At 32.0% G+C, this 14,023-nt stretch overlaps 1 protein-coding gene across 1 annotated transcript; it reads left to right on the forward strand.

The window, feature by feature from the left end:
• The first annotated feature begins 7,322 nt into the window (after nucleotides 1-7,322).
• On the forward strand, nucleotides 7,323-13,157 carry LOC112728350 (calcium-dependent lipid-binding protein). Its single transcript, XM_025778439.3, has 12 exons — nucleotides 7,323-7,675; nucleotides 7,855-7,989; nucleotides 8,597-8,698; nucleotides 8,818-8,868; nucleotides 9,568-9,688; nucleotides 9,853-9,974; nucleotides 10,089-10,187; nucleotides 10,745-10,825; nucleotides 10,921-11,006; nucleotides 11,140-11,365; nucleotides 11,726-11,890; nucleotides 12,511-13,157. The coding sequence occupies exons 2-12, from the start codon at nucleotides 7,885-7,887 to the stop codon at nucleotides 12,928-12,930; spliced, it is 1,578 nt and encodes a 525-aa protein (XP_025634224.1). The 5' UTR covers nucleotides 7,323-7,675; nucleotides 7,855-7,884; the 3' UTR covers nucleotides 12,931-13,157.
• Nucleotides 13,158-14,023: the final 866 nt, after the last annotated feature.

Genomic DNA, 14,023 nt, shown 5'->3' on the forward strand with positions numbered 1-14,023 from the left:
GTATGTTTTTTTTTTTTATATATATATAAAGATCACAAATTTAAAATTTAACCGTCAGATCTGTAACTTTTAAATTTTTTTTTTAAAACATGTAAATCTGAGAGTTAGATTTAATTTATTTTAAACATATAAATCTAATTCTAAGATTTGTATTTTAGTATTAAAAAAATTAAATATACAAATTAGACTCTTTGATTTGCTTTACATGGAAAAATTTTTTTTTAACACAAATCGGATTCTCCATTTGTGCATTCTGAAATCTGATCTATAAATTTTATTATTCTTTAAATTTGAGAGTCCAATTTGTTATTTGAAATTAAAAAAATTATATAAAAAAAACACACTAATTAGTTATTATAATGAATTACACACAATTTTTTTTATATTTAAAAAAATTAGCTAAAATAAAAGAAAAAGTTTAAGGGGCCAGCAACTTTTGTGTTTTGTGGCCAGCACTTAACCATCAAAAGAAAAGTGAGTGATCTCCCACCATTGGATGTAATCTCACACTATTAAAAAGACTATTGATGGCCAATTGATGGTTACAAAACACAAAAATTGCTGGTTCCTAACACTCCTTAAAAGAAAAAAAAATTGTTTTGCAAATGTGGCCATTTGCATGCATGGGATAAATCTAAGCCCTTAACTTTAAAGTACATATTAAATACGTTCTAAAATATAAAAAAAAAATTGTTTTGCAAATGAGGCCGTTTGCATGCTTCAGATAACAATTGCTTTAAATACAATTACAAATTTGAGTTAATAACTGACATGTATGAAGAATTGATGAATCTATTCTGCAAATTGTTGTAAGTAATGCTCATGATAAATAGTTTTTGAGTATTGAGTTGATAAGGAATCTCCTTCATATAAAAACCCCTAGTAATGCTCCTTGGCTGATACAACTAATATTACACAAAGCCCTTCAAAGCTTTGAGACTTGAGAATTAAGAAATTATTTCAAGATAAAAAAAAGGTGAAAAACTTGTTGGTTTCTGAACTATCCAAACTAAATGTGATAAGAAGTCACTTAATGGGAGCTCAACAATTATATTCAGACACTCTTTGCCACCAATTATATAATTTCTTCAATTCTTGTTGAGTATAAAAGTGAACAATGAATAATATTAGCTTAACATAATATTAAATCTGTTGGCACAGCAAATCATTGAATTTTGTTTTTTTTTTTTTCCCATCTTTAAATAAAAATCTTTGAAAAGTTTGGTACTCTGTTTTATAAACTATATTTAGAAATTTATGATGATACATTGTTGGTGTGGAAACTTTTTAGAAAAATATATGTACTATTATTTAGTAAAAATAATTGATTAATTTTTGTACTTATGCCAAATAGTAGTATATAATTTGATATAAGTATAAAATTCAGAATGTCAAACTTATTCTCCTAGATTTATTTGAGCTTGTGATTACATTTTAAATAAAAAAAAATAGATTTAATAGAAAAGAATTAAAAAAAAAAAAAAGAAGTGTATAAAAATTATATACAATCTAAGGACTCTAGAAATCATGCATCCAACATCCAAGGTTCTTTTTTCTTCATATAAAAATGAGCAATATTTCTTAAAGAGTAAAGTATCGTTTTTGTCTCAAACGTTTGGGGTAAATCCTATTTATGTACCTAACGTTTAAATCGTTCTATTTGTATCTCTAACGTTTGTAAAAGTGATTCAATGTTATCCTACCGTCAATTACACATCATGAGCACTTTAGTTTGAGTTTTAAAAATCTCTTCTTGAAGTTAGAATACAAATGTTTGGGATAGAATCGATAATCTACTCCGAAAAATAGCTCATCAAATGTTGAAACTAATTCCTACAACATTTACATAATTCACTTTTCTAGGGATATAATTGAATCTAAACACAAATAATGGGTATAATATTAAAATCGACCACATCCAAGTGAGACCTAATTGAGAATAAATACATTCAAGTGAGAATAATTGAAAAATATAATTTCATTTGTTAGTATAATTGATAGTAAGATAACATTGAATCACTTTTATAAACGTTAAGGATACAAATAAGACAACTTAAACATTAGGAACACAAATAAAATTTACCCCAAACACTAGGAACAAAAACGATAATTTACTCTTTCTTATAAAAGCAAAGAAAGATGAGATGCATTGGATGAGGAGGAAAATAAGTAACATCCAAAAACTTTTTTAAGTTGCATGTAATAAATAATAGTTATAATGTTGTCCCATCACGCCTAAAGTTAATATGTTTCTATCGTATACGTAGATAAATTCATAAATTAGAATTTGCATCACTTTCCAATATCCATTTATATCCCCTAGTCAAAAACCAAAGAGATCCCTCTGTGATTTTCCAATGCAATAGGAACTAGGAAGTGAATAAGCTTGCTTACCCCATCCTCAAGAATCAAGATATTAAACAAACAAAGCACTCCCTTTTTAAAATAAAATAAAAAGAAGTTAACTTTTGGCAAATTAAAAAGAATCAGGGACTCAAATGAAGATTGGGTTGTTAGGCTTTATTTTAGGAGGTTTAGTTTTAAATTTAGATGTATTGAAAAAGTTTGATGCTATTTTTTTTAAGATTTCTATTATATTGGAATAAAAAATTTGAATTTATTATTGTTGAGACTGATTCAATTTAAATTTTTCTAGTAGTTAGTGATTACTTTTTCAAGAATACACATTAACTAAATGATATTGTCTCTAAAATTTTGGTTTTATTACGTCGCTTATAAATTGTTTTTTTTTTAGTCACAAAAAAAAATTATCTTTTTGTCATTTGTATCTCGAATGACAAATATGGTGGTGAACAAATTGACAAAAACAAATATTTTAGGTGAAAATTCAGGTACAGTCGAATTCACGTGAAGTTGATAACTGAGATGTTGGGAATAAGACACAATTCTCCCTTGAGAAAACACCTTTGACAGAGAAATAAAATAGACACAATCACAACACAAGAATTTAACGTGGAAACTCCAATTACCGGAGAAAAAACCACGGCCGTTGTCAAATGACAACCAGAGAATATCACTATGTGAAAATTGTTACAACACATAGACTTCTTTCTCTCACCGGCACCCCAGTACACCCACACTCTTTCAAAGCAAATATCTAACTACACCTCACAACACTCTCTAATCAAAGAGTACAGAGGAAAAGAAAAATCAGATACAAGCTTAAAGTGTTTCTGACTGGTGCAAAAACAAATGGAGAACTTAGCCTCATATTTATAGCCTAGGCCACCCACTCCATTTGCTATCCTAAGCAATGTGGGACTAATTCAACCAAATCCTAACAATCTCCACCTTGATTGAAATAGTCACACATCTTCAGCTTCCATTGTCAACACCGACAATTCTTTGCTGCCATTGTCTATACCGACAATCATAGTTCAGAGAACTATCATACTCCACCATGAAAGTATACTCACTTGGAATTAGACCACTCCAAGCATTTCGCCTTGGTACAGATCGAAACCTTGCTGAAAATTCATGGTGCAACTTCCAAATTGGCTTTTCCTGGAAGTTCTTCAGCCATCGACCTAACTCCGCCACACACCTTGCATCTCAACGCCAACCAATGCCCGTGTGCAATTGTGGACCTGATTGCCACAACTCATCCTTATCCATGGCAGTGCGGTAATACCATGAGGATACTTCTTGTCTTCTAGAGAACATCATCTTCTCTCATAGAGAGAGCAACCAGAGATCTTCTCCTTCAACGCCTTGTGCAAACCTGATTGTATCAACACATCCTTGACTTGTATTTGCCACAAGCCAAAATTGATTCTTCCATCAAAATTTTCTATTTCAAGCTTCACAGCACTTGAATATCCTGACATTGTTGCAACCGTATACTGGAATATTATAACTCAACTGTAGACCGTGCACTAGGAAGGGTCCCCAGGAAAGAGAGGTGGGTCACAATGGACACACTTAAATACCAAGTTTTTCCTTAGCCAGAACCTTTCCTTAGCCAGAACCTTTCCAAACTGCACTCTCACAGTGTCACACTGCCTTCCAGCAACAACAACAGCAACCAAAGATCAACCTCAAGCCACAGGGCAAAATTCTTTTCTGATGTGGAAGGTCAGACTAGGCTGCAACCACAGAGCATACTAAGAATAAATCCCACCGAACCGAAGCTCTGATACCACTTGTTGGGAATAAGACACAATTCCCCCTTGAGAAAACACCTTTGACAGAGAAATAAAATAGACACAATCACAACACAAGAATTTAACGTGGAAACTCCAATTACCGGAGAAAAAACCACGGCCGTTGTCAAATGACAACCAGAGAATATCACTATGTGAAAATTGTTACAACACATAGACTTCTTTCTCTCACCGGCACCCCAGTACACCCACACTCTTTCAAAGCAAATATCTAACTACACCTCACAACACTCTCTAATCAAAGAGTACAGAGGAAAAGAAAAATCAGATACAAGCTTAAAGTGTTTCTGACTGGTGCAAAAACAAATGGAGAACTTAGCCTCATATTTATAGCCTAGACCACCCACTCCATTTGCTATCCTAAGCAATGTGGGACTAATTCAATGTATCTCGAATGACAAATATGGTGGTGAACAAATTGACAAAAACAAATATTTTAGGTGAAAATTCAGGTACAGTCGAATTCACGTGAAGTTGATAACTGAGAGCTATTAGATGATTTGATTAATTTGACTAAATTTCCATCTAACGGCTCTCAAATATCAACTTTACGTAAAGTCGATTGCACCTGAGTTTCCACTAATATTTTATTCAAGTGTAATTTTGTGATTAATAATTCTTTTGTGATTAATAATTCTCTATAACTTGAAAAAAAAATGTGATGCACTACAAAAATTTCCTCTGTTTGGATCCTTTAAAGCCATTACACCATATGAGTTTTAACTTTTACCTCAACCGTGCTTTTATCCATACATTCTGGAAAGTAGGACCTCATTAACTCATGTCAACCAATAATAAGATATTTACACACATTCAATTCTCTTCCAATCACCATCTACCAAATACTAATAATTTAGTATAGATATTTGTTCAGTATTTATTTCCAACTAGCATATATCACAATATTTTTTTAGCTTAATGCCTCTCCCAACCCCACACACCACAAAGAAAAAACAATCAATTGTTTGAAAGAAGAAAAAAAGTTGTAGGCCCCCTTTATCGAATAAGAAAGTATCACAATAAATTATTTAAAATAAATCCATATATGGTGGAGAAAAAAAAGGGAAGAAAAAGATTTATCATCTTAATAATGAAGCAATTCGCCACATGACATAATAAATAAATATTAATCCCACCATAAGAAAGGGGGAACAAAAAAAGGACTAACAAAAAAACTACACCCCCTTTTATGGTTGAATATGAAACAGGGCGGAGCTAGATTAACTTTTAGGGAGGGACTAAAATTTTTTTATAATTAACAAAGAATAGAATAAAAATTTTAAGGGGATTAAACTAAAATTTATGCATAATTTATAAAGAAAACTTGATAATTGAGGGAGGCTATTATCCTCTTAGCTTGTACGTGGCTCCACCTCTGATATAAAAGAATATATAACAATAAGTTATTTAAATAAATCTATTATTTTTTGAAAGGTAATATTGATTATAATTAACAATGCTACTTTAAAATATTAAAGAAGGCTAAATTATATATGTCTTGATGACTTTTTTATGCATTAGTAATGTAGTTTGGTTAATTTATGTTTAGATGATGGTTTTGTTCTATGATTTATTTGTTTTAAATTGACTTTCTCGTTTTTGTTGCAGAATTTTTTTGAGATTTTACTGATATATATATATATATATATATATATTCGATAATGGTAGAGAAATAAAAAAAAATAGTTAAAACTTGTCTTATTTAATATTCATTAATTATCATATTATACGTGATAAAATAAAGTTTGATTTTGTTATAAAAAAAAAAAAAAGAAGAAGAAGAAAGAATCCTAATTGCCAGCTTAGTAGTGAAGTAATTGGCCACATGGACATGATATTTAAACTTAACATTTACATATTTCATTTACCTAAACTAGTAAGTATATGTATAGAGTAATAGACTTTTGGTAAAGCCAAATGTGTCTACAAAAATTCCTTGAAACATGACTGAAAAAGTCAAGGAAGGAACACACAACACATGGTATGCCCTAAAAATGTGGTTTGCTTCTTGGGCATGATTGCTCTTTGGACATAGCTAAAGAGACAAAACTCCAAATGGCATAAAGCTATTAGTTTAGCTATCACTTTTCCTTCATGCTCCCATATATCCAAAACTATAACGGACCAAACGGTCAACAATACTAGTAGAGTAATTTTCTGGATTAATTGCTTTGCTTTGACATGACATTCATATCTATTCATAAGCTAGGAAATCATTTTTTTTTAATAAGTTTTTAAAAGTGTAATTTTTTATTATATAATACTTTTTATATAATTTTTAATCATTAAAAAGTGTATAACAAAAAATTACACGACAATATTATCTGAGAAAAAAAATTATTCATTCTCAAAAATAAAAACCACAATACAGTAGTACTAAAATTATTGGAATTCTATTTGTTCAACTATTCAAAATACCAATCATATGTCCCAATTATTTTTGTGGTCATATGTCCCAACTAGAATTTAAAGATTTTGGTTAAATAATACTTTGTGTATTTCATAATAATAAATCATTTTAACATTTCATTTGTAAATTATTCATCAATTAAAAGTTCATTTAAATATATTAATTTATAAATATATCGTAAAATTCAAAATAATTTCTCAATATGAAAGGGTTATTGATGGAAAAAAAATAGTTGTTTTCCATTTTGGACACCAATTTTAATTACATACAATACTACAATAGTAAATCTTGAGTATAATGTTATATTTTTTTGTTTATAATATTGCTATTTTATTGATTTCCATTCTAATAAAAGAATTTAAAATTATTAATTAATTATAAATTATTTACTTAAACACTTTATTTAATAAAAATTTACATTTTTTATTGTTAATTGTAATAAAAATTATGTAAAGAATAAAGATAAACTCAATAAATATTATAGCAAAACGTAAGAATAAATTCTCAAAATAAAAATATATATACTTAATATTTTCAAACTTAAAACAATCAAAATTTACCTTATTTATTAGTAATTAGAATGAAATATTAATTTTTAATATAATAATATAAATCCATTTTCAATTTAACCTTGCAATTGACACTTGTATAGTTGTATTAAACAAATAAAATCCCAGAAAAAAATGCGAGCTTGTAAGATAATTGAAGACTAACGTTGAATGAGATGTGAGTGAGTCCTTATTGGCTTATGTAACTATATACAGCTAAGCTTAAAAGCTTTTAATGCTTTGTGTAAAATCCTGATTCTTGTGGAGGAAGAGAAGATAAACATTGAAAGTGACGTTATAAACAAGAAAATTATTTTCTTTTCTTTTTCTTACAGTTCTTTTTTTGGCTTATTTTCACAGTTTTGGGGCAAAAAATAATACACAGAGAGAGACAGAGTCCTACAGTTTCTGGCATAAACAGGAAACTGAAAGAGAAACTTGGGTTTTTTTTCTTCCCTTTTGTTTGCAACTTTTGGTCCTTCTCTTCAGAATTTCACTTCATACCCCCAAAATTGGGATTTCTTGCTCCAAAGGTAGTGACCCTTTCAGATTCTTTCCTCAAATTTCACATAAAGTTTCAATTTTTTGGCTTGACTTGTATGCTTTCTCTATGGATTGGTCTTAAATTTGTGATTTTTTCATGTGGGTAGGTTTTTTTTTTTTTTTTTTCTGGTTTTGACCCTTTTGGACTTGTGTTTTTCTGTGTTGATAGGGAAGGTGGTGTTTGGAATCTGAGAAAAGAATGGGGTTGATTTCTGGGATTTTCATGGGTATCTTGTTTGGCATAGCATTGATGGCAGCATGGGAGCGCATGATGAGGTACCGAAGCGCCAAGCGAATTGGAAAGGTATGGTTTTGATAGGCACTGTTCTATTTGTGTTGATTTTGGTTTTTGCTGATGAACAGTGTTGGAGATTATGTGGATTCTCTGTTCTGAGCAATGTTGGGGGGGAAATGGTTGAGTTTAGTGAGATGTAACAGTGTTTGACTTGGTCAAATTTGGAGTGAAATTTGGGGGATCATTGGTTTCATTGAAGGTATGGAATCATTGTGAGAAAGATCATATAGAGTAGCAATATTGAGTTTGAACTTTGAATACCCTGAAAAAGAAATTGGTTGGATGAATACAGATTATGCTTCTTGAAGCAACTGGTCATTCAAGAAGCTTAATTAGATTCTTCATCTGCTTACTGACTGAGTTACTATCCTTAGGTTATGTTTGGGAATTTTTAGATGATTGAAAACAACCCTAATTTAAACTACTAAAGTTGAAGATTGTGGGATGGTTCGTGTTGTCAATCTTCAACAGACGAGTGAACAAAAAAAACCGTGTGATGAATTGTATGACATTATCATGTAAATTGTCTTTGGCCTTATATGAAAAACTGTCGTATGTTAATCTGTGAATACATATATTTCTAGTCTTTGACATTGATTATTTATTTGCCTTGCAGGCGGCTGACATCAAAATCCTTGGATCCCTTAACAGAGAAGATCTAAAGAAACTTTGTGGCGATAGTTTGCCGGAGTGGATATCTTTTCCTGCATATGAGCAGGTAGATTTTCTCATTGCTATATATTAGTTAGCATTCAACTGAAATTATTTAGCTACTATTCTTGTCATCTAGTATAATTGTTCTCTTTGTATGACTCTTCTTTGCATTGCTTTTTTAAGGTGAAATGGCTAAACAAGGAGCTGTCCAAACTTTGGCCATTTGTGGCAGATGTGAGTAAGCTGATTATGCATTTATATAATAGTTGAGGACTGTTTTGCAATGCCATCCATTGGTTTCTTACAAGATTATTCTTGGTTAGAACTTGACGTTTCCCTCGTTTCTGTAGTTGAGCATGTTATTTTAGAGAATGTTTCTTGTTCATAATCAAATTAGGTTCTAATTATTCTCGTAGCCGAGTATATTGCTTCCAACTCTCTGTCATTTGAAGGAAACGGTTTTCTTACATATGTATTTTCTTGCTTTAGTCTCAAGCAATAGCAGTACAAGAAAATATGTACTATCACTATGGATCAGTATTTACTATTTTTTGGTTTATTATCATCCTATCCATTGAGTTTATAAATTTAATGGTTAATTTAACTTAAATATCAATACGTTACGTGGTTATGAATGATACTCTTATTGTGAAAAACCGGGGTTAATTTACCCCTTTGGTCCATTTTCATGATTACCCTCGATATATATTGATCATTTTCCTTATCTCCTGAACTACTCTCTCTAATTGCATTTCTCCCCTTATTTTCACTCTCAAACTTATGTATACAAAATTAGAGGTACAGATTTTGTACGCATTGTTTTCCTTCCTTGGCTTAGACATGAATCCCACATCCCTTTGTCCTTAAGCTCTACTTCTGCTTTAGTTTCATTGTAAATCTGACTCGTTGGTGGTGGATTTCGTTCACTTGTAGGCAGCAACTTTGGTTATCAGAGAATCTGTTGAACCACTACTGGAAGATTACAGACCTCCTGGAATTACTTCTTTGAAGTTCAGCAAGTTGTCACTTGGAAATGTTGCTCCAAAAATTGAAGGTATCAAAACTATAGTATCCCTCGGCATATTCTTTTCTACCCTCTATCAGGTTATTTTGACATCATTTCTTGTTGAATGCTTCTATATGACATATGCAAACCCCCCCCCCCCCCACCCAAAAGAATCCCCAACTTATGTACCATTGATTCCTTCACCCATGCAGGTATTCGAGTTCAAAGTCTTACCAAAGGTCAAATTATAATGGACATTGATTTCCGTTGGGGTGGTGATCCCAGTATTATTCTTGCTGTTGAAGCTGCACTTGTTGCATCAATCCCTATACAGGTTAGACTCACTCCGCAGTGTATCTCTCGATGTTGAATTTCATCATGATCCTTCTACAATTGGGCAAAACTTTTTACTTGTTTCTTTTTTTTTTTTTCCTTTTTTTTGCTTCAGTTGAAGGATCTACAGGTTTTCACCATTATCCGAGTTATATTCCAACTTGCTGAAGAGATCCCTTGCATTTCTGCTGTCGTTGTTGCGTTACTTGCTGAGGTAAATGAAGCCATAAATTTGTATAAAAGGATATTAATAAAACTGTGAAAGAATAAGAAAAGAAAAGATGAAGAATTTTTTATTGTTGTGTTTGATATAGAGAACAATACTACCTATTTATACTAAATTAATTATGAATTTCAAAATAGCTAAAACAAGTAAGGATAACAAATTTAGAAAAAGAGAAGGATAACAAATTTTGTTTCTAGAAGAAAAAGGATGGTTTAATAGATATAGTGGCTTCATGTTTTTTGGTGTTCCCATCTTTCTTACTAAGAAAAACTTAGCAATATTAATTATTTTTTCCAATCATATCCCCATAATTAAGGGAGAGAAAGAGGTGGAAGGAAATAATTAAAGAATAGAGAATTTATGTCATGAGGGTAATATTGTAAAATATCCAAGTTTCTCTACAATTGAGGTTTATTTAATCATTTTCTTATTCCATGTACATGATTAAAACTGGTGAATTATTTCCAACTGAAGATAGTTGCGGGTAAGCTACCTTCAATTTTCCAGTCTCAGAATTACTGACTTTTCAACTAACATTTGATCAGCCGGAACCCAAAATTGATTACACTTTGAAAGCTGTTGGTGGAAGTTTGACAGCAATTCCCGGAATTTCAGATATGATTGATGTGAGTCTTGTCTATTCATGCACTCGTGTCTTTCCCTTGTACTGATTTGAAACTAGCACTTCTAATACTCCTATAATTTACACTTCACTTAATAGGATACAGTGAAGTCAATTGTTACTGATATGCTCCAATGGCCTCATAGGATTGTTGTTCCCCTTGGCGGCATACCTGTTGATACTAGGTAAATATGAACTTCAGGATAATTTGCCTTTGGTTTTCTTTCCTTCTTGTTTCGATCAAAACGTGTTGAACTAGGAATACTATCAATGTTCAAATATATTCATGCTACATAAGTGATTTTGGTTTATTTGCAGTGAACTGGAGCTTAAACCACAGGGAAAGCTTACAGTCACCATAGTCAAAGCGAACGAGTTAAAGAATATGGAAATGATTGGAAAATCAGATCCTTATGTCGTTTTGTTTATTCGACCCTTATTTAAGGTTAAAACCAAGGTTGTTGACAACAACTTGAATCCTGTTTGGAATCAGACATTTGATGTGATTGTAGAAGACAAGGAGACACAGTCACTTATTCTTGAGGTTTCACCCTGCTAATGCTTACCTTATTTTATGCTTCTCGCTTCTGCCGACTACTCCTTCTGTCCAAGAATAAATGTCTCTTTCGTTTTTTTTCGCCGGTGAAGGTTTATAATTTTAAGCCATTTTTACAATTTATTAAGCAGGGCAGTTTTGTCGAAACAATAATGATACATTTTCCCCCCCTCCAATTTTTCAATTTTGATTTTTTGTTGACTTTTGTGCTAAAACCTGAAAAGACACTTATTCTTGGACAGAGAAGTAATACCCTTTAAAAACAAGAGGTTCTTCTGTCTTATTATAGATACACTTTGATTGATTTAATAGAGCTAATGTACATCATGTTCATGATTCTCGAAATAGGTTTTTGATAAAGATATTGGACAAGATAAGCGATTGGGAGTAGTAAAGTTACTCCTCAATGATCTAGAAGCAGAAACTGAAAAGGATCTTGAATTGAGGCTGTTGCCATCTCTCGATACATTGAAGGTTAAAGACAAGAAGGATCGAGGAACCTTGTTTATAAAGGTATATATGGAAATATACTTAATTGTAACATTATGATGAGGGCTTTACTGCATGTTATATAGAGGTTCTTGCGTTATAAAGTAATTCATGAGTCTCTCTATAAAGCAATTTATGCATTTAAGAGCGATGATCCGTGGTAGTAACAGAGTTTCTGTTACCATCTAGTTTGAAGTTGGATCCTAATTGTCTCTATTCTTGTACTTAAAATAAGTCGAAAATTTTAGTTCAAGGTAGCTGAGTTTGTTCATTATCCTCCGTTTGATAATTGTCATAGGGAAAAATTATAGACACTGATAGATACAAACCTGTTTGGAAAATAAGATAAATACTGAAAAAGCGAAATGTGTTTGTACCGAGTTAATTTTTCCAAGCTTCTATACTAAGAAACTTAGCAAACACAGCCAAAGCTCAAAGGGTTATTGGATGAGATCACGCATTAAGATGTGAACTCTTTCATTTATATGCCTTAACCTATCAGCTTAAGCTTCATGGATTGTTAAAAATAGAGAAGGTTACTGATTCTTGTATCTTAGTATCATTGGCATATTTATTGAACACCTACCATCCCTTTTGGCCTCTTACTTGATTGAAAGATAAATATAATCATGTTGGAATTGCAGGTCTTTTATCACCAATTCAACAAGGAAGAGCAATTGGCTGCACTAGAAGCCGAGAAAGAGATACTAGAAACGAGGAAGAAACTGAAGGCGGAGGGAGTGATAGGAAGCACGATGGACGCGCTAGATGGAGCAGCGTCGATAGTAGGGTCTGGTGTTGGTTTTGTTGGTTCTGGTGTTGTTGCCGGCGCAGGGCTTGTTGGAAGCGGTCTTGGCGCTGGAGCCGGACTTGTTGGAAGTGGTATTGGTGCCGGAGCTGGGTTTGTTGGTAGTGGTCTTGGAGCAGTTGGTAGCGGCTTTGCTAAAGCCGGGAAGTTCATGGGGAGGACAATCACAGGTGGCCATAGTGCTTCCCGAAGGAGCGGCTCGTCGACACCGGTGAATAATGGACAGGAGAGTGGTGGTGGTGCGAAGCCTTTGTAATGTAACTTTTGCATTCAAAAGAGTAAATGAGAGTAATCTATTATATATTATCTATGTTACCTTTTTTCTTTCATAGTGTTCTTCTCTAAGGTTGTTTTGTTAATTTTAGATTGAAACATGATAGCATAAATGTCAATTTAGTTCAGGTGGTGAACCATCTTTGTATGTAAAATTGTGGTTTGACATGGATTTGTAATAAAAAGAAAAAAAAAGAACAAATTGTAAAATTCCTTATTTAATTCTAAAACAAAAGTGATTCAAGAAGGGGAATTGAAATTTGGGGTTAATCAAATGATTAGGGTTTTTGCATATGCTTAAAAAACATGAATTGTGCAGCCTCATTGGTTGTTATTATTGCAAGGGTTTGGTTTGGTTAGGGGAATATTCTTGGTATGGCATCTACAAACAACAATTTGAAGTACCCTGTAAATATGAGTGGGCAAATTACAATAGAAAAACTTAAGAGAATTAATTTTTAGTTAGTCCATATTAGTTAATTTTAAGGTTTGGGTTTAGAATTTAAAATTAAAAATTTATAATTTAGGGTTTAAAATTTAAAATAAGTAAAAATAATTTTAAAAAATTAGCTAATATTAATTGAAAAAATTAGTTACCTAAAATTATTCATTACAATAACAATTCATTTTTTTTTGTGACTAAACAAACAAGAAAAAAAAAAAGATGATTATCCTAAATCAACAAGCATAAGATGCTGAAGCTCATCACAAGGTTCCGACCAAATAACATGAGTTGGATTGGTCTTGACCGCATATCTCGCCAGCCAATCTGCCACAGCGTTACCATAACAGGTAATCCATTCAAAATCCACAACCCAAGGTCTTGACAGAAGCTCCTGTATCTTCTGAAGAATATCAACCACATCACAATGTAGCCCATTTGCCAGATTGTTTAAAATGTGCAAAATGTCAAGACAATCTGTTTCCCACATAATATCTCTCAAGCCATAATCCCAAGCTAAAATCAAACCCCTCCAAACAGCAAAAAGCTCACATCTGACGATAGGCCCTGGGGAATAGCTACTAGAACAACCCGAAATCCAACGCCCATTAGAATCTCTAATAACACACCCAAT

The sequence above is a fragment of the Arachis hypogaea genome, chromosome 12 (genome assembly GCF_003086295.3).
Source record: "Arachis hypogaea cultivar Tifrunner chromosome 12, arahy.Tifrunner.gnm2.J5K5, whole genome shotgun sequence".
Lineage (NCBI taxonomy): Eukaryota > Viridiplantae > Streptophyta > Magnoliopsida > Fabales > Fabaceae > Arachis > Arachis hypogaea.